Below are 21,836 nucleotides of genomic sequence, written 5' to 3'. Positions count from 1 at the left end.
AAAAATTTCGATGAGATCAGAGTATTCCTCGTCACTGGTGTAAGAAAAAGTCTCTGAAACTAGTATGTGCCTGAGATTGCAATGGAAAATTGTTCTTCAAAGCATACACCTGAGGGTGCATGCTGAGCGTACCCGTGAACTTTCTAGTATAGGCTTTGTATTTCATTGTACGAGAGAGATCAGTGGCCTAAGAGGAATCTTAGCAAACTTGACTGCACGTGTGTCTCTTGTCACATGTGAGACCTACGTAAAAATTTGTTTCTTAGGGCCAATTAGCTAGGTGAGTGAGTGCGTGTTTGTATGAATTGTAAAATTTCTTTTTCTCCTTTTGCATAACTTTTAGCTTAACTTAGCATAACTTTTCTTTCATCCCATTTCATTGCTCCTTTGCCCTTTCCTACCCAATACTTTTCTATTACCATTCTCTCTCCTGTTCAGTGATTGAATAGGTTACAAGTACATTCCATACCTCAAGTTTTTCACTGAGAATAGAGAATATAAATAAAATTAAATACCATGTTTTCAAACTGAGCTGTACATTTGAAATGAGTCTTCCTGCACACTTCACGTCTATAATATGAAGTCATTTCAGATTTAGAAATTAACTTGCCATAAATACTACCATTTTTCAGTGCATTACTCTAATTAATTGGAATTAGTGGCAGTGTAATGTGATTAAAACTCTACTTCTTTTCAAGAATGAGACTAAAATTTACAAGTGCTACTCATGCATTTCCTGCTTCAAATTAAATCTAAACATGCAGAGTACATAAGGATGAAGAATTGCAGCTTTCAAGACAGTAAAATAAAACTTCAAATGTGAAGACATTCCGTCGATGTATATTTAAATTAGAGATTACTGATCTCCTTTGTTGCGTTATTAGGAGTCATAGATGGGCATCTTATGAAGTGAATCATATGTTGAAAAACTTATCAATTACGAGGATTTCAGTCAAACCTTTACAAGTGAGAGTTCAAAGGACCGGAAATTTTTTCTCGTTTATAGAGTTTTCTCACTCACCCAGTTTCTTGCTTACATAGGTTCCAGAATGTACTCTCTCACTTATGGAGGTACAAATAATGAAGTAGGAGGAGGAGAGTGCAAGGGTGCCACAGCTACATACTTATTATTAGAAATGGGTCGAATAGCATATTTCTCGAATTCGAATATCGAATTCGAATATTAAATCATTGCTCGAATATTCGAATACCTCGAATACTAAATGATGAATGCTGGAATGTTTGACTCGGTTGCCTATGCAGCAGGCAACACAAGATTTTGGGGAGTAAGTTTGATTTCCTTTAAATGATTCGAACAGGAATTTAGCTGATTAATGAATATTTTAATTTTATGGAAACAATTGGGCATATCATTAATTCAACTAACATCGCTTTACCCCCACTTCTGCTGCCAAGTGCTAGCTGACAATCTGAGGCATTTTGCAAAATACAAGCTCTATTCCACCGGATTTTCTTCAATTATTTTCAGTCCATCTTTGGGAGTTCTCATGAGATAAGAAGATGGATTGGAATTGCTATCAGGGAGAAACCAAATATTCTGAGAAAATATCCCTTTGTCTGGGACTGTAACAATAAAGATTTATAGCACCACTCATTAATTGTAACTTGATATATGCTTTCGGAAAAAAATACCGCATCAACTTCCGAGAAGCTCTGCTGCTCATATCGAGTTTCGCCAGAATGCTAAGTCTCCGTCGTATTTTGACATTTATTTCTTTGCGTAAAATGCTTAAATAAACTCAGAAATACGTCGTGTTTGGTCTTATTCTTTTTGAAATTACGCGCACATTACTAATATTTCAATTCAATAAAGGTGTAAAATCAATTGACGAAAGTCATTCTTAGACACCTTTTGTGCTAATAGATGACTCATGCAGCGGTTGACCTCCACAGAAATGGGGAACTTCGAAGCTGGTAGGAAAAAAAAGGTCAGTGGGGGAGAAAAGGGAGGGCCTGAAACACGTTTCTATTGTTCTCGTGTAAGTTGGTATTTTTTCGAAGCTAAGGTCTTCGTAATATGATCCCTGCGCGAGCTGTGACCTTTTTTTTATTTCGAAGAAGAGGAAAGCCTCAGAGGGGGGGGCTAGTGCTGAATGGAGAGGGATACCGGATCTTGGGAAATGCGCTAATGTAAGTATCCCACGGTACTCACACAGCAGTTGACCTCCAGAAATGGGGAACTTCGAAGCAGGTAGCCAGAAAAAGGTCAGTGGGTGAGAAAAGGGGGGAGGGCGTGAAACACGTTTTTATTGTTCTCGTAATTCGATATTTTTTTCGAAACAGGGGTCTTCGTAATGCGATCCCTGAGCAAGCTGGGACCTTTTGTTTGATTTCGGAGAAGAGGAAAGGGTCAGAGTGGGTGAGGCGAGTGCTGAATGGAGGGGGATAGCGGATCGTGGGAAATGCCCTAAGGTTGCTATCCCACGGCACTGAGGTTCTCCTGGTGGGGGGAATCGGGGATTTTCGGATTTTTTCACCCGACCATTTTCGGTTCCCCTCGTCGAACCTTTTTCACGGCTAAAATCCACGAATTTGATGTAATTCGTCAACTTGCGTAAAATGGCGCTGCGAGCACAAAATTACTACAATTCTCTACATTTTTGCGAGTCAACTACCAACGACGTGCGTGCAACAGTGTATGACGCGAAATTCAAAGTATTCGAGATATTCGAGGCGGTACTTTTCGCGTAACTATTCGAAACCTCGAATATCGAATCCTTTCTAATATTCGAGGTATTCGAGTATTTGCGGATACTATTCGCACATCTCTACTTATTATGCATGTAATTATCTATAAACTTTAAATTATTTTCAATGTAAATAAAAAGTCACTTGATGTCTTTTGAGATTCTCTTGTGGCATTATCAACATGTCTTTGATTCCACATCTCATATAAAATAGACTGCTGCCTTTTTAAAATGACTCTACAACAGCATGTCTTGATTCACTGGATTCTAAGATGTAACAATGTAAACTTCAGAAACTTTCTTCGAAAAAATATCACTGTCTTTCTCTATTTGTCTATTACCTTACATCAGAGTGCACGATAGAAATTGATAGTCATGAAGAATGTGTTCCTTCAAGTCAAAGTTACCTAAATTGCATACAAATCTGAAGTTAGAGTGTAAAATAGGTTTCCCATCATTCCATATTGAGTCGGACAGAGTGCACACATTTAGAAAAAGTGTCATGGCTTTCTTCCCCATCGGCCCTGGCTCGATAGATACTCGAAAGTAAAGTCGGAAGAAAAGAAATTAAAGTAAAGCAGCATCACTCCCCTAGATTACTCAAGGGATGTGATGCTGTGTGAAATCTTTATATGCGAATACATATCTCTCGAACCTGGGCCTATGTGGAAGAAAGCCGTGATTTTTTTTCTACCTTACCTATATAGTTTCAGAAAATAACATCCGCATCCAGATCCCGAACATCACTTTGGCGATGTCTCCTTGTTAGGAGGATTTGGTGATCCTAATAGGCATCACAGATCCATTTGATAGAGTAAAATGTAAATGGAGATATTATCTGGTGATTTTATTTAGAGTAACAAGATAGGCGTAAATACTAAAAACGTACATTTTCAATTTTATATTTTTATTTTTAATCCTATTTTTATTGAAAAGTAATACCTGGTAAAGACAAGATAATTTTAATATTTTTGACAGAATTTAAGTTCCATTAAACCTTTTCACACAGGAGTCAAGTGATACTCGACAACACGTACCATATTTTTCTGAATATAGTCCCCCCTTTTTTTCAAAGATTGCCTGTGGTAAAAGTAAAGGGGGGACTATATTCAAGCATATTTTACAAATATTTTTCCAAAACTAAAGCCTCAAAATTAGAGGGGGGGACTATATTCAGAAGGGGACTATATTCGGAGAAATACGGTAACTCACTACCAACTAATGGGCTGAGTGTCACTTGACACAACACTCTTAAATTCAGGGGCATTAGAGAATTAAATTCCAAGTATACTAGTGGTATGGAGGGTGACAAATCTGAATGCAGAGGGTTACTATTTCTGGATCTTCTCATGCATAAAATTTCCTAATTTTGGTCTTTGGATTCCACGAGTGTATTGTGATACTCACTTTGAGAGACAAATGACATTCACCGGGATACGAGTCCACATGAAAGTCTTCAAATGTGATCGCTATAGCCATACCATGGTTAACAGTAATGCGCCATGTATAAGTACCAGTAGAAATAAATGGCTCAGGATATAGCGGAGATGCAATTTGCCCATGAGCTCCAAACACCTCATTTCCATGTACTAAATAAATAAAAGTACACAATTTTAATTATTAAAATAGGATAACTAATGTAAGATTATAGCAAGTAAAAGTGCAAAGCATCAAAATAGCAAGCTATTATGTTGGTATTTCATTCCATCATCTCTCTAACAAATGTAACCTTTCTCCCCTTTCAAATAATTATCATTGAAAGATTTCAAATCAGGATGCAAAGCTTAGTAAGCTAATCAATTAATTAACTTCTCATTTCACTGGAACAAAAGCATCGTCATGATCCCAATGCATTCACTTTGAATTCTGGAAATAACACTGAAGTTGGATTGCAATATGAATACCCACTAATGGAGTATAATTCTATCTCTTCTCTTCCCCCCCCCCTTAATATAAAAGGCTAGATAAAAAACAAGATTCTCTGGTCCAGAGCAAACCTTCATGATTAGGTGCTCAATTTGCTTGGTTTGCAACTGAATAAATTAAAAATCAAAATAGTTCCTCATGCCTTGATTAACGTTTTAACATGCCTTATCATTCATTAATTAATTTAAAATTAATTCCCTGCATTTTATCTTATGCTGAGGAGGTGAAAGAACATAATTTAATATTAATTTTTCTCAGGAAATATTTAAACGAAAGATGAGAAAAATTGACCACCATTTGACTTACTCCACTTACTTGACTGATAGCTAGGGCTCTTTGATTTTCACGAATGCAAAATTTTGCAGTTTTTTGCAAATTTTGGCACATTTTTAGTTTTTAAGCGAATTTTAATGATTTTGACTTTTTTCACCATTTTGAAAGGATTTTGGATCATTTTGCCAGTTTTTAAATTTCAAACAGCCAAAAAGCTCTTGTTTTTTAAACAAATCCACAAATAAAGTTGCAGCCGCAAAATAAAACAGCGGACTCTCGGCGCTGCTGCATTACCTCATCCCAAAAACTGTCATTCGAAGAGGAAGCGGCGAAGTGTTAGCATCGACATTGCTAAGCCGCCAATAAGTTCTTTTTCCTAACCAACTAAACATTGCTTGTCCTGACAAGTGTGAAGAAGAAGAGCTCGCAAAGCAGCCGATAGTACATTGAAGACACGGGTGCATTCAGAAAGAGTGAGCGCTGGGCATCAAATCGCATTGGAGCCGGCCACAATGTGAACCTCACTGACTGCGTGAGCGATTCGGTAGGGGAACCAAGTTTTGGATCTTATACCTCATAGCAACACGCCCCTAGCACAACGGATTGCTTCAGCAGCAACAAGAGCCAGGGCAAAAATCGGCCTTGAAGAATGTTCCGAAAAACAACTCCACCCTCATAGTGAATGCGTTCACTGCATCCGAACAAGGTGGTATAATGGCATATTTGGAATCATGCTACGACATAGTTCAACTAAGATCGAGTATTTTAATGCGATATAAAGACGATTTTTTTCCAAAATGGCCTCCGTGCGCAACAATTTCCGAAGCTCCTTTCCTGGCAGTCCTCCGTTGTGTCCGAAATTCGTCTCCGGGAAATGTCTTTATTTTTGTTAATGATCAAGAGGTTAACACATGGGTTAAAAGTGAAATTCATATCGCCAAGGGTATTTTTGCCATTTGGAATGCCGAAATTCGTTAACGTGTATACAAGTATGCTGGTGAAGGATTTTATGCTCCTTGACAGACAAAACCAAATTGTCATGAACAAATTCTGCAATGCAAGAATTGATTGGATCATGAGGATTCCTGACAGAAGCTCCTAGCTCATCTGAAAGGCAAGGAGGAGTCCCATGAAGGTGGACCGACAAGACAGGTTTCACTGAAAGACTCTATAGGTAAATCATAGACAACCAAGCTAGATAAAGAACAGTTCAACTATGACTTAACGGAAGCATTAATAAAGGCTGTCATACTACTCAAAAATCTTGCTTTAAGAGGTTTCCTCAATAAAAACTGCCCAGGTTAGTTTTTCTTAGGAGTTTAAAGAAGCTGTAAAAGATTAGTTAATATAATTAGATTGGATCATGAGGATTCCTGACAGAAGCACCTAGCCACAGTTAGAAATATACCAAATATGCCAGCCAGTTAGAATAATGTTCAACGGAACTACTTACCAAACTGGGAAATGCATCTTCATTGTTATTATAAAGCCACTCAATTGCTCAAGTGAGCAGTGCATTTACATAGGCGGAGTCAGGGTTTTGGATATTGCAAGTGGAGCAGTATATTCCGGAGCAATACAGAAAGTGGCTACTGAGGTTACAGACAGAGGCTTTGAGTTTGAAAATGTAGTAGCAATGGCTACTTTATATTCTATTGACGTCCCTATAATAGCTGCAGACTAATCCACTGATTGTGTGATTGATACAAATTAGAAGCCAAAACTTAGATGTGAGTGGGTATTCGGCTTAGTGGACAAAAAAGTAAAAAAAAATTCATCCGGAGGAAAAATCTGAAAACTCGAAAAAGTCGATTAGTTTTCGAGATGTATCGAGTAGAATTAACATGGGAGCCTTGTGGGACTAAAACTTTTTAGGTTTTATTCGGTATTTGTAAATGATCTGACCTGCGTTTCCCGTAACCCTCTTGGTTAATTCATAATAAAATTCCGAAAAATTCCTGCACGTGAAGAATCATTGTCCCCAGTTTTTTGGTGGAGCACACGATCTTGAAAATCTTAGCAACCATTTGAGCTAGATAAATGAAATTTTTAGGGAATTACTATCACCATATGGGACAACTTTTGCAATGATTGGCATTCCACTGGATCGATTGATGTGCAAGTTATGTCAATATCAATCTCCTTGGATACGCTTTATTCACTACAGAGGTCACATTTAACAATGATGGTCATTCCGATTCATCTACCGTATTTGCATGAATCTAAGACGAGGTTTTTTTCCCTCCTAACTCCTGCAGAAAAGAGGGGTTCGTCTTACAATGGGATGCAAAATTCTCTACGTCAATCGGGTTGCATAATTTACTGTATGATAGCTATACAACGAAAAATCAACGTCAAAAATAGTGGAACAGTAATTTAGCTTATTTAATTTTGCGTTTATATAGAAAAAAACATTTTCCATTTTTAAGCAGCAGGCAAAGATTCGGTGCCGATCAGTCGCCGGGTGCACTCCTGCCGTGTCCGTGACATTGCCTGCTTTACCCTGGGTTCGGCTCCATTGAAGTTAAAGCTTGATCAACTCACAAAATGTTCGTGTGATTGGTTACATTTACCTAAATTGTAATGTTAAAGCCTCAATGCCATCGCGGTATAAGTAAGGTAAGTGACAATGGGACGCCGGTACCTGCGTCGGAAGAAGCAGTGGCCGGGACTAGTCAAAATAGCAGTGACGACGAAGATGAAAGTGAGGAAGCAATTTCAGCAAATAAAAAAGAAGTACACGCTGCCCTCCAAACATTAAGATATTTTGATCTGGCTAACGAGTTAGGTCCCCAATTTCATTCCCATTTATGCAAGTGAGAAACCATGGCGGAAGCGGCGATGGAGAAGGGCAAAAAGAAAAAAATAACAGATTTTTTAGTAATATCTTTTCGTATATATAATGGCCTTCTTGAATAAACAACTTAAATATCTTAAGTATTGGGCTCTATTTACCAACAACTTATTTTTCAGGCTACTCGTAATGAAAACGCACTTCTAACTCTAATCATGAACTTTCTTCTCATGCGTCTCCCCGTTCTTCCATGCCGAGAGATCTCTCTTTCCAAAGTCTTTCTTTACTTCCTCACGCGGCCTTCTGCTGATCTTGCTGAAAGCCACCTTACACATCCCAAGCCCCTCCTTCCCCAGCATTTCCCATTCACTCTCTCCCTAAGGTGACAGAGCTCGAGTGCGTCGCAAAAAAATACGGCCCCCAAACGTGGACTGAGGCAGAGCTGAAGGTCATTTCCCCACCCTTCTTTCTCCTGCCCCCTTCACCACTCGTTATGCTGACCACTCTTCTTTCCTCAGGCAATCCCCATCCCACTCTTATTCACCCCACCCACTGGGAACGTTCCCCGATTGTGGAAAAGGGCATGGTTCATCTTTACCTGCAACGGGGGTAAGTTATTAACCGGAGAGAGGCCTGAAGAAGTATATTCCACTATTGGGAAAATGGTGCTGCGCTTACAATTGTCTCTCTTCTTCTCTGCTGGCTATCCAATTGAAATTATTTTCTTTGCTCTTTCCACACTATATTTATTTACGATAATGGCGCGACTATTTTTTAGTGCTAAAGCTAAGAAAATCTTTTCTCTACGTCAATGATTCTTTGCATAACTTTCAATATGGCGGAGAAAGGGACACGAAAACTAAATGAGGTGAATGTACATGTTTTTGCGTGTCATTTTTGGGAATAACACAAGTGAACCAATATGTACTTCACACACGTTGAGAAATGATGAAACATCTCTGGTAGGAAAACAATCAATGTGGATAATAACATTTCTCCCTTAATTTCTCCGATAATGGAACCTTGCTCCTGTCGGCATAAAAGAAGAGAGACATACTATATGAATATGTCACCTCACACTCGGTATGAAGAATATGATCCTGATGAAGAATAAAGTCTTTTGTAGCAACGTCTGCAAAGATGATGGAGTACTGTATCCGGACGGAGAACTCAAACAGAATTTACTTCAAATTTTCGCCAGAAGATATCCTACGTAATTTATGATCGTAACTAAATCTCAATGAAAATAACTACATAATTGAAAAGATAGCACATTCAGCTGAAAATACGGTGTAACTCGAAATATTAACTTACGAAGGTTATTTTGGCATCGGTTTTAGGCCCTCGTTTTTCTTTTTTTTCTCGTCACTGAGCGATAGAGGGCGACATAAATGGCAGTTAGGCCAGCTGCCGCTAAAATTCCGTGGTTGCTGGAAACAAATATCTATCTTACGCGTACTTAATACTTGTTATTCGCTTATAACCACAAATTTATAACATTAAATTCTTACAATAAACTTTGCAATTCATTATTTGATTACGTTTTCTAAACTGGCCGGGAATTTCTTAAGCGATCGTTGATGTTGAAGTATGAACGAGAAATGGGAATTTTATGGTGGTATAATTATTTAAAGATCTTTCACAGCATAAATTGATAACAAAAAGCCTTTTCTATGAATTATACCGAAAATAACCACCGAAAAAATTTAAATAAGACCAAAAAAAGGGCGGATGAAACAAAAGCGAACATTTTTTCGTGACTTATGAAAAAGGTTTGAAATTACGAAACTCGATTTTACGAAGTGCCAATTTAGCGGTCCCACTGACTTTGTAAAATCAAGAGTTTACTGTATATTAATTCCGATGATCAAATTAAATAGTCTCAGTCCGTTTATTTTCCAAAAATGCTGTTTTTAATTTGTTTAAGTTTGCTGAGTTCAAACACTAATAATCAGATGGAGGATGTACAATTCGAGGGCCAAAATACAAAAAATCGGCTACATTTCTAAAGTTCACGTGCCATTAATTTTATATTTTTCTCCATTACACAAATCATTACATTCAAAACGATCTCTCGATCCTTATATCATTGTGGTTTCTAGGACGACCTTAAGTATTGTTGAGGGCGAAAGAGCGTACTCTCCATCTATTTCATCAATTTAAACGACATTGCAAGTGTTCCATTCGTGTTTTAAACAACATAAGGGCACATAACTCGGAAACATGTGACACAACAATGTTCCCACCCTCCTAATTACCCTCTTGATGAATGCAAGTGCCAATATACTCGTTACATATTTATCGCTAGAATTTGTTCACTGATTGGGTGATTGATCATAATTCGCAGCCCAAACTACCGCGCCGATCGAGCTGAAATTTTTTGAGGTGAAAGTAAAAAAATATTCATCGGGAGAAAAAATCTGAAAATGCAAAAAAGTGCGATACTCTTCAAGATATATTGATCTACTTTAACATGGGCTCTTATGGAAAACTGATATCGCCGAATGCGGTCGAGATCCAAATGGGAAACATTAGTTTTTTGGCCGATTTTTTGGCATGCAAAAGAAGAGTCTAGGTCAAACCAGTTTCGAGATATCGATTCACACAATCTTATGGGATTTCGATTTGACATTGCTTCGTGGCAGTCGAGAGTGGTAGTGGAGGAACCATGGAACACAGCGGTTCAAGTGGCAATGCAATGACTTAGGAGACCTTATTTTCAAGTTTACTCTCATATAAGTGAAAGTATAACTGAATTGTTTTTTAATATGCAGGGAATTATTAACCCTTAACAAGAATTTTAACAGAGGAGTTTGAGGAATTAAATACTCACACATGCTGTAGTCAGCCACAAATCCTAGTCCTGTTCCATTTTCATCACTTCTGAATTTTATCCAGAACCTTGAGGATGCAGTTATATTATCTGGTATGGAATTTCCACAGTATACTCCCATCAATGTACCAGCAGAATCTCCTTCTCGAATTTCTACATAATCTTTGTCACAACCACTGCTTGCTTCCACATCTAAACTTCTAAAAGACACCATGGCCTTGTTACCTAAGAAGTAAGAATAAGGCTTGTATCAATGGCTCTTAAAAATTCTGAACATATTAAAATTTAACTGATTCCCATGCATTAGCAACTATGCATGGCTCAAATCATGGTTCTTGTATTTTTAATTATCATGAAATGCAAATTGATGCATAGAAAATTACTCCATAGTAAATCACTTATTGCCCTCAATATGAAGACAAATTTAAAAAATCTCAATCCTATCAGTAGAGGTGCGTGAAAGTGGTTTTATTTTTTGCTAAAATTCATTTTAAAACTATGTGATAACAGTGTTATAGAAAATCTTGGCGGTGTAATTATAATGTTACAATTTTTGCACATTTCTAGGCATTTTATTGTTTTTGGTACACTTTTGTGAATGAACTTTAATAAGCATTTTACATATCATTTAATACAATTTCGACAGTACAAAATTTATGATCTATCATATGAAAGCGTCCGAAAGCATATTTCTGCTCTTCCGCAGCCGTGTCAAATTTCTTTCAACACATTATAGATTCAAAATATCGAATTCTTTGTGAGAGAAAGCACATCATCCTAGATATTTATAATTGATTAGAGTCTAGAATTTTAGGATTGATTAATGTGAATCGAAGAGAGAGGCTGTGATAAATTTAACGGCATATACCGGTGGAGACATCACCACAGTGTGCAATGTTACGCGAATGCAATATGTGCGAGACAAAAGAAGCCAATTGACCTTTGAATCGTAATGAGATAGAGCGAATGAACGTCATCAGCATTAAACAATGAAGGCTAAGGGCCAGTTTCACCAACGAGGATAATTGAATTAACTCGGATAATATTCTCAAAAACCGAGATATTACAACAATCGTGTTTCACCAGATGCATTAACTCGGTTTTGGGCTGTTATCTCGGTTTATACTTTTACTGACGATATTCCGCAGTTCAAAGCTTATTATCCGAGTTAATCTGAGGGCAGATGGCATGGCGCGCATGCAGCTTCATCAGCTCTCGCAAAATACGAATGACAGCGATGAAGAATATCGACATTCTATTCGGAGACCACGTTCATTATGGATAAATGAGCGTGCAGATTATTTTAATATATATGGTGAAGTACATTTATTTACTCATCCCAAAATGGCATATGAAACTGCAAAGGCAGTTCTCGCTCTCATTGAAGAAGACGAATTTTACTAACAAGGGGAAGTGGAGGTTTCCAATGCCGTATATTTTATAGCATTCGAAATGGCGAACACATCTATAAACTGGTGGTGATTCTAATGAATGGGCCTTTGTTTGGCTGTAGGTAATTAATTAATTTTCATGCGGTACTTTTAACAAGCCTTATTCAATAATGATTATAATGCTAAAATAGCGCGGTAATTCATATCTCGGGTAGTTGGTGTGGTACCGTCGTCGACTCTCACCCAGGGGACCAGGGTTCGATCCTTCGCCGTGGCAACTTTTGCATAGCTTTTTTTTTCGTCTTCGTTTTGATCATACGGCGACAAGTATATGAATAATTTTAATTGTAGCAAGCATAGACATGAGGAAAATTTTTTATCATCATAATGGGGTACGTGATCTCCCCTTGTCAAAGAAATTTCACGTTTCTTTCTCTTAAACTTGAGCTTTCCCATGCCTATGCTCCCCTTGAGCCAATATTTCCGACAACTCTTGCCAAAATATGTTCGTATTCATAAATGTCATAAGCCTTTCTTTGAATTTTCTTACATATATGTACAAAAACCTTTTATCTCTGTCCTCTTCCTGAATTAATACCTATGTAACAGCATCGTTATCTTCGAAATCGCAATTTTACCAATGTGAGACGTAATTAATTATTGTAGCACAAAATAACCAAGAACTGTGTTTGTTTAAATGTGGGAGTCTCGGTAAATTAAAAATTTTCATTTTTAAATAACGATGCATTAAACAAAGGTGCTTACAAGTTTTTTTACCGCAATATTCTCGCATTCCTTGCTCTTGCTAAACGCGGTTCCCCTATTTGTTTTTTATTTATTTTTTACTACCCGTGCGTGGTATTTCGTAAGGCAAATTAATAAATCCTTACACGAAAACTTAATATTTGAGCTTTTCGAACTCTCATTGTCTATATTAATACTGTTGCTGTTCATTTTATCACTCTGTACTTGATTGTACACTTACCGGCTTATTAAAGCTGATTCCATGTCATACGGTTGCTTACCGTCATTTGTTTTTCCCACGTCAGAGTTATGAAAAACGTACAAGCCAAATCATTTATTCTGATTATCTCGGTTTTTGAAAACTAGGATAAAACGTCGTTGGTGAAACACGGCCCTCACATTTCTGAGATAATGATTTTAACGGAGTTTTTGAAAACTGAGATAATAGAGAATATTATCCGTGTTGGTGAAACTGGGCCTAAGGCTTTAATTATGTATGACACATTACATGTGATTGTTTCGCTAATTCACCTAAAATTTGAAAAAAAAGGCAATACAGTGGAACTTGGTTAGTACGTTTCTGAAGGGACCACGAAAAATGAACGTACTAACCAGGAAAACGTACTAACGAGGAAAGTAAATAATAGCAGTCGGGGTTATTGCAATCAGTGAAAAAGTCGTCATAATTACAATTACTATCGGTAGTTCTCATAGGATCGCCTTCCTGAACTTTTTTCACATTTAAAATCAAGAAAATGAGCGCTACATTGAAAAACAATACCATGTGAATAAAAATCGCAATTTTTCATAGATTTCCGAAGACGATTCCATGATTACGGCGTCTATCTCCCGTGATTTATCCTATATATATTTACAGAACGAGGACGAGTGAAGCTCAGACAAGCGAAGACAAGTCATTTTTCTTTCTCATAGCGTACTCGGAGAATATAACAACAACCCGGAGTAAGTCAACTGGTTTTTTAAACATCATAAAAATTGGGCAAAATTATATTGACTTTCAATTACGGCAACAGCCGTAGACATTCGCTTCTGGAATGATACCATTTCGATTGTAAAATCGATCGATATATCGACTGATGACACGCAAGATTATTAGATTACGACGTAATTACAAGAAAATTTTATATTAGACAGTTGAAATTTACTTTCAAAACTTGTCTAATGTCGTCTGCTTTCGTTCCGAGATCAAGTATTTTTAAGCTAAGCTTCGCGTGGAGATCCAGAGGACCGTCTGCTCCCGCAACAGTAGTCAAGTAAATACGCACGACGTCGAGTTTATGGAGCAGTACTGCTTTAGATAATGTGGGAATTGTCTAATACCGTTAAGACTCATTTCTTCATCATGATAACTCGTGCAATAGCAACAATTGCCCACTCACGAACTTTGTGCGCAGCAGTGGGCACTCCCAAGCGCTCCAAAGGCAACAGAAGGTGAGGAGCTCGGGGTGGGGAAAATTGGGGCTTCTTATTGGCTGTAGTTTTTCGTAGTCAGACATTCCCGAAAAATGGGCGCATTTTATTTTTCATCACGTCACAAGAATTCAGAAATGCATTTGGATAAATTACGGTAGAAGAAAGAGATGTGGAATGAATGGAAGAATGTTAATGGCTAATAATAATAAATTAAATCATGAATTCAGACGTTTGCGACCCTTAAGAAGACACTAGAGAACGAATTGCGGGTTGCGTCACGGCAAGCAATTGAGCGTACTAACCAGGAAAGCGCAATTTTTTCAAACGTACTAACCAAATTCTTTTACCTGTATTTTGTTCGGATGGTACCGGGACCGAGGGAAATCGCCGTACTAAGGAGGAAAACGTACTAAGGATTAACGTACTAACCAAGTTCCACTGTATTTTGATTTATTTACCGATTTCATAGTATTTTGCATTTTTTGTTTCATTTCACGATATCGTGTTAAGTGTATTTCATGGATCTCTTCCTATTAATATTTTGATTAAATTTAATGCAATAAATTAATTTTTTTAAACTATGTAATTAGTTTGAAACTGAGAAGTCCTTTTATTTCATATTTTGAGGTCTTTGGTAGTTAAAGAAGATAATTATGAAGCTGAAAAATCAAATTGCTCCTATACTGCATTCATAGCTGATAAGAAAATAATTTTGCATGCAATACCGACTTGGTTAAGGGGAAAAACATGGTTTCCTAAAATAGCCATCACATGCATTGAGTTTGATCCATTTCCAGGTTTTACTAGCTTATAAAATGGAGGTGTTATTGGCCTCGCAGCCATCTAAGAGTTCCAAAGCACTGAATGAAAGATGATTTTTTACACAGTCACATGCACGGGAGCAAATTTATATATACCAAGAATGAAGTTCACCAAGAAAATATATTTGGCTTAATGCGATTCATTCACGGATCTTCCGATTGCCAGTCTGGGTTTATTTCTCTGCCAGTGGCTTAGTAAGCATGACTTCCATCTCATGTGCCACAGAATAGACTTGTGACGTAAACACCTTGTTTGGTATAACCCACCCTGAACATGGTATGCGGACATGGCTTGATGGTTTCATTGGCTACCATGTCTGACCGGCAATCAGGAGATCACGGTTTGAATCCCGGTTAAGCCAAACATTCTTTAATGGCAACCTTCATCCTAGGTGTATATACATCCTAGATTTTTTTACACATAAATTATAAGAAAAAAAATGAAGACACCAGTCCACTTCTCTATCATTGGTTATCACCAAACTTTAAAGGCGTAGAAAAAAAAAGAGCATTCACTCAAAGTAACAACAGCACCAATACATAAAGAATGAAAGTGATTAGGCCTCATTTTCAATTGAAGATGGGATTTCATTTTGGAAGGGATGCCAGGCAAAAGTGATTCATAAAATGCTCAATTTAAATCTACCTTAACTGATGGAGAACATTTAATCTAACACCTCGATTTTAGCCAAGGCAAAAAAACATTTTTCTTTGAATTCACTCAACTATACTAAAATTTAAGTAAAATTTTCTGCAGGACAATGACTAACATATCACTGTAAGGTATGCCAGAATAATGTTTGAGAAATCTTGTGTATATCAATATTTTTTATGCACTGAAACATGGGGCTATATCCCATTCTTATGAATCATAAATTCATGCCCCTAATTATTAGGTAATTACCAGGAGATGTATTGATAGTCCATATACATTCAGCATTGCTAGGATAGCTTCCTGGAATTCCTGGAGTGGCAAAAGCTCCATGCTCAGCCCTCAATTGACCACCACAAGCTGTAACAGACATGATAAAGAATAAAAAAAGAAAATGCTAATGGATAGATTCAATTTTTTCTGACACATGAATAGCTTATAAATAGAGTACAATGAATAAGAAGTCATGATTGCTTTTCTGCAAATAAGTAAAATTATTTGGGTCACTCCATCACAATTAGTATTATTAGTAGAGAAGCTGATTGGAAACTTATCAAGCTATAGTTCTTACCTAACACCTCCGATGCTTTGATTCTGAGGGAACTGCAGTGTAGCCTCTCCTCACAACCAACTAAGACTACGAGATGAACGGACGGGTATATTTCCTAGGCATGTGGAACTAGAACTTAAGGGATAAGTATTACAAAGTCGTTGGCTCTGGTTTCATTAAAATGTATTGAATATGTTGCACTACCACACCTGCTTCGAGAACGGAAATACGATCTTCCTTAAGGGAGGTCGCACTTACCCCGCAGTCACACTTACCCCACCTCACCTTATTCAATAGTTTACTCCCCGAGGCTAAAGATGTGTGTGTGCCCAAATTTAAAGAAATAATTCGTAATAGGCTAACAAAAACAGCATTTTACTCTGTAAATGAGTTTTATGAATCTGATATTGTTTTGTCCTTCGTTGATGCATAATCTTTTGTTTGCCACATTGTATTTTGTGTATTTTACTTTCTTAAGATCAAATATTGTATGTATGTGTAATCAAATCTCTCAACTTATGTATGACGAAGACTAATTTAAATTTTTTTAATGTCTAATAAAAAATTATTATTATTATTATTATTATTAATACATGTGAACAAGCAACTGTACGCATAGGCAGATTTAGAGGGGGCATGTGCCCCCCCAGACGCTTAAAAAATAGGCAAGATATTTAATACGATTATCATTACGTTCATTTTTCTTTGTCTATTACAGAGCCTCAATCATTAAATTTCATATTAATAACTTTCATATTAAAATAAAGAGAATATTTTCTACAGTAATTGTTAAATTTTGATTTTAATCTCAAATATCAGAAGACCTGTTAGACCCTTGTGCCCCCCCCCCAGAAATAAATCCTGGATCCGCCCCTGACTGTACGGAGTTCACGGAGTAGTGTGGTGAACAAATCTCTACAATAGGACATTTAAAATGCATATTAAGTTTTAGGCTAATCAGTGAATTACCCAGTCAGAATTCTTAAAGCTATTTTTCAAGAGATATTAAACAAATTGTTGATGATAAGGTATGAAAAATGGATCTCTAAAGAGAAATTCTGAAATACACTCGAACTTGCAGATGCCTATGCCTAGTTCCTGCCACGCTACTGGCTCAGAGTCTTCTTGTCTGAGCACTGCCACCATGCTTGCAATCAAAATAAAATTGTGAAACTCTTTAAGGTACTATAAGCAAGTTAACATTTACTGTCTTTTTTTGCACGTTAGATTTTATGGAGCTCTACTCTAAGTAGTCATTTACTGATATTCCAAATAAATACCAATGGCATACATGTGATAAAGCCACCACATGATGCAAAAAATATGCGCAGAAGCCATCACCAACAGGTACCACACCTGATATACAAGACACTTTGATAGGGACAATAATTTTTTGCATACACATGTGTAAGGACAGGGATGCTAACATCAAATAAAATTTTCGGAAAAATTTTTAACTTTGTGATAGCAAATTTCATAATTAGGTATTTGCTACTTTTTGGGCCCATAGAATTGTGCTAATTCTATGGGCCCAAAATTGGATTCTAATGCATTTCCATCTTTAATCCATGACTTAAGGTGACAAGCCAATCAAAATCACTTTTTGTGATGTACTTCTACCAGGTAGGTATTTACAATCAAGCTTAAATGAGTTTGATTCTAAATAAGTCAAAATGAGGGTGATCATCTAAAACAGTAATCCTCAGGATACATGTGTATCCTGAGGATCTCATTTAAGTTCAGAACACTTATGATTTCGTTCATTGAATAAAATACAGTATCATTATTTTCCTATTGAATGATATTCAAAGGTGAGAAAGAATCCATGTTTTACCATATAGTTGAGGGAATGAAAACATAAGAGCTTACCCATCTGCATCTGAAAAAGTAAAAATTTAACAGCTTATCAATAAACTTGCTCACCTGTTTTCAGGACAGAGTAAAAGGCTTTAAATGGAGTCGTAGTGAATATGTATGAGTAGCTATATATAATGTACAGGGCTGAGCCAGTGCTTGTTATGTGGTGCGGAAGAGCAGAGCCACAGTATTTATCTATAAGTGGAGAACTGGCATCGCTCCCATCATGGACTTTTAGATAATCAATCATGCAGTTTACTTCTGGAATTTCTCCCAAAGCACCCTCCGCTAAATGGGACACTGTGAGAGTGATTTGGTCACCTATAAAGAGAAGATTATAAAAATAACTGTACATACTTTGTATAAAAAAATATAAAAAAATGAATGAAATTTTATTTAACTGTTCCTTAGCATTATGAAATTATGCATTGGGGTTAAATACAATGGTGCAGATTATCTTATTTTCAATTACATAGCCATTCTTTGTATTACCCATCTACCAGTATCTCAGGAGCTACCACCAATCCTTGCCCTACACTCTCTTTCAGACCTCCCTTATTCTCCCTTTAGTGAGCCATCTCATCTCCCCTTCTTGCTATCCTTCTGTTCTCTAGTAACCATATTCTAGCAACAAACTCTTCCATTCAGTAAGAATGATAGGCATTGCTGTATTATGCCATCACAAAAGGTTTTTCTTAGAGATGGGTCGAATAGCAGATTTCTCAAACTTGAATATCAAATTCGAATATTAAATCATTACTCGAATATTCGAATACCTCGAATACTAGAGTTGCGCGAAGCATCTATACACTATAAAGCCCCTTTACGACCACTCATTCATTCATTCACTCACTCATACAAATGTTTGGGGTGAACGAGACGAGATACAGCAAAAAGTCTTATGAACACCCCCTCAAAAATTGTCTGAAACCCCAGGAAAAATTATGAAAACAATAAATTTCCAATTATTTATCTGTCTATTCAATTAAAATTGAGTATGGGGATTATTTCAAAAAATGGCCACCAAAATCCAGTGGTGGCGCAGCGATCAAACAAACAAATAACCATAGCAACATATTTGTTTATGCATACAAGAGAAGCTACATTGGAAAAGAAGATAAAGGAATTTAAACGAAAGGATGATAAAGATAAGGTAGGATATTTACTAAGCAATTTTTGAAGTAATTCTTTTAATAGCTTCTTTCCAAATGAACAAAAATTTGATCACATCATAGCGTATTCAAACAAAAAGAGGAGAAATAAAAGGTAAACAAACGTTCCTTAGAAAAGATAGGTAGGTAAAAGCTATGAGTTATGCTATAAATCTCTATCGTCACAGTGACAGACGAAGGGATATTTTCTCAGGATATTTGGTTTCTCCCTGCTACCAATTCAAACTCATCTGCTTATCTCGTGAGAACTTCCAAAGATGGACTGAAAATAATTGAAGAAGAAGAAAATCTAGTGGAGAAGCGCTTGTATTTTCCAAAACGCCTCGGATTGTCCGCTAGCACTTGACAGCAGGAGTGGGGGTAAAGCGAGCTACCTTTTGAAAATAAAAAGTTGGATGAAGCCGAGTATCAGATGGCCATGCCGCTGAAATGGCGTTTGGTAGATAGGAATGTACATATACATCAGACATAAATCCATCGTAGCAGTGTACATGCCAAGACGGCATGCAATCATTTTTTCGCGAGGTGGTGTGTCCCCTTAGAATATTTGAAAGAGATGTTAGTTGAATCGACTATATACCCAAATTGTTTCCATAAAATTAAAATATTCCATTAATCAGCTAAATTCCTGTTTGAATCCTTGAAAGGAAATCACAATTACTCGCAAAAATCTTGGGTTTCCTGCTGCATAGGCAACCTAGTCAAACATTCCCGCATTAATCATTTAGTATTCGAGGTATTCGAAATTCGAGCAATTATTTAATATTCGAATTCGATATTCTAGTTTGAGAAATCTGCTATTTGACCCACCTCTACTTTTAATGTATAGGCCTTAAATTATTCTATGTAAAACATTGAAAAATGATATTTATTGACTAAAAATGTAGGTAAAAAATTCCAGTATTTGGAAGGCAATTACAGTAGAAATGAAATTTTTTTTTTCAAATTACCTCCATGATGTTCGTTTTTAATACAATCCACCTAATGTTTAGTCCGATGGACTTAATAATGAAGAGAACCTACTGGAGTGAAAAAGCACAAGAAAGCAAAATAGTGCATAGAATTACAATGAAGTAGAGGTAATTTTCACTCACCAGGCCTTGCTGCTACTAAAGTCCAAGTACAAGTGTTATTGCGAAGATTGCTGTGCTCTAATGCAGACGATGCTTCCAGCTCTCCTTCAGATTCCACAACTATCCGTGCACCACATGTCTAAAATAGAAGCACACCACAGTTATTGAATCTGCGGTCATTAGTTTTTATTAGTGATTGGTCCATTTGATTCCTCAATCCTATGCCAAGAATCAGAATCACAAATGAGTACATATTTACTAAGGTGAAAAATCAGTTCTGATTCCAGTAGAACATCAAACCACAAACTTATATATCCCCATGCTTCTAACAGTCACTTGAATTTTTGCACCATGTAATTGTAAAAACATAACAAATTTGAATCAGTGTTAAAGCCATTTCTTCCATGCCGTAATCCAGAGGTGATGTTAAAGACACGTAAGTTCAGTCCTGACAATGATGTTTTAATTACATAGTGATGATATGAGTTATGCTTTGGTTTCACTCATATCATCACCACGTAATTTTTTTGCTTTCACTTTTGCTTTCACAGAGTAATAATTTTTTATGTAGTTCTCTTGTTGCCTGGAATTAAGTGATATTTTTCATGGAGCTTATGGCATAAGAATCGATGAAATCCGTATTAGTAGAATCAGAATCAAAATGTAAGAACTGGAATCAGGATCGGAATCACTAAAATTTTGGAATTGACCCATCACTAGTTTTTATATAACTATAAAACAAAGTGTATTTATAATACCCTGCACATATTACTTGACTTTCACCCCATCTTCCTACCTCTAAACTAAGAATCTCAAGTTAGATCTGTGTCACCTAAAAGAAGGAAAGACCTGTATTCATATGATGACAAACAATCATGCGTGTTGCACAGTGCTGTAGTTGGGAAAAAAATTTAGGTAATACTCACCAAAAACTGCCAACAGCTGAACATGTTTTATATGGCCGGTCGTGATTGAAATGTCAAACTCCAACTCTTACATTAGTTCCAAGTTGTGCCATGAGATAACTTTGAACAAGTAAATAATCATTTCCAAGTTTTCTTTCTGAAATCCATTGGACAACATATGGTAGGGCTATTTTTTACAGATTTAAAAAGGTAGTTTAACCGGTACACTTATATCGAGTTTGGATTTTAGGGGGTACGCCGTATCGGCCCAACTACAGCACTGGTGTTGCATTAAATCACTATAAATGATATAATTGATGACAAGAATGACATATATTGGACTGGTTTTGATGAGCTACAATCATCTTCAAGTGTACACTGGAAAATGATGCAGTAGGTACATCAAAATCGGTCAATAAAACATAATATCGGTGAAAATTACCAAATGATTAAATTAATAGACATTATATAGTTAGACCTCCATCTAATGAATTTGTTGGGACCTGAAAAAGCATGACTTCGCTGTTGGGGTTTCGCTGTATGTATATGATATGCGTACTGCGTATTCCCAGGGGTATCCAAGTGTTCCATGTGTTTCACAATGCAAGTTGAGTATATTTCTCAATCTCGCAATATTCGCCTTTAAAAACATTCAAATTGCGATGATAAACAACTTTTATTATTTACCATCAAATACCGTGGC

The 21,836-nt window shown here is 36.7% G+C and overlaps 1 protein-coding gene across 1 annotated transcript in view; it reads right to left on the bottom strand.

The window, feature by feature from the left end:
* The window catches only part of LOC124160663 (cubilin-like), a 270,327-nt gene that overhangs the window by 134,544 nt on the left and 113,947 nt on the right, over positions 1-21,836 (bottom strand). Inside the window, exons 32-36 of the mRNA XM_046536589.1 lie at positions 20,250-20,367; positions 18,050-18,304; positions 15,829-15,936; positions 10,535-10,759; positions 4,116-4,297 (exon numbers count right to left, since the gene is read on the bottom strand). Coding sequence (XP_046392545.1) covers positions 4,116-4,297; positions 10,535-10,759; positions 15,829-15,936; positions 18,050-18,304; positions 20,250-20,367 — 888 coding nt within the window. The remainder of the gene's footprint in view (positions 1-4,115; positions 4,298-10,534; positions 10,760-15,828; positions 15,937-18,049; positions 18,305-20,249; positions 20,368-21,836) is intronic.

The sequence above is a fragment of the Ischnura elegans genome, chromosome 1 (assembly GCF_921293095.1).
Source record: "Ischnura elegans chromosome 1, ioIscEleg1.1, whole genome shotgun sequence".
NCBI classification, from domain to species: Eukaryota; Metazoa; Arthropoda; class Insecta; order Odonata; family Coenagrionidae; genus Ischnura; species Ischnura elegans.
This window is presented reverse-complemented; position numbering and strand designations above follow the sequence as displayed.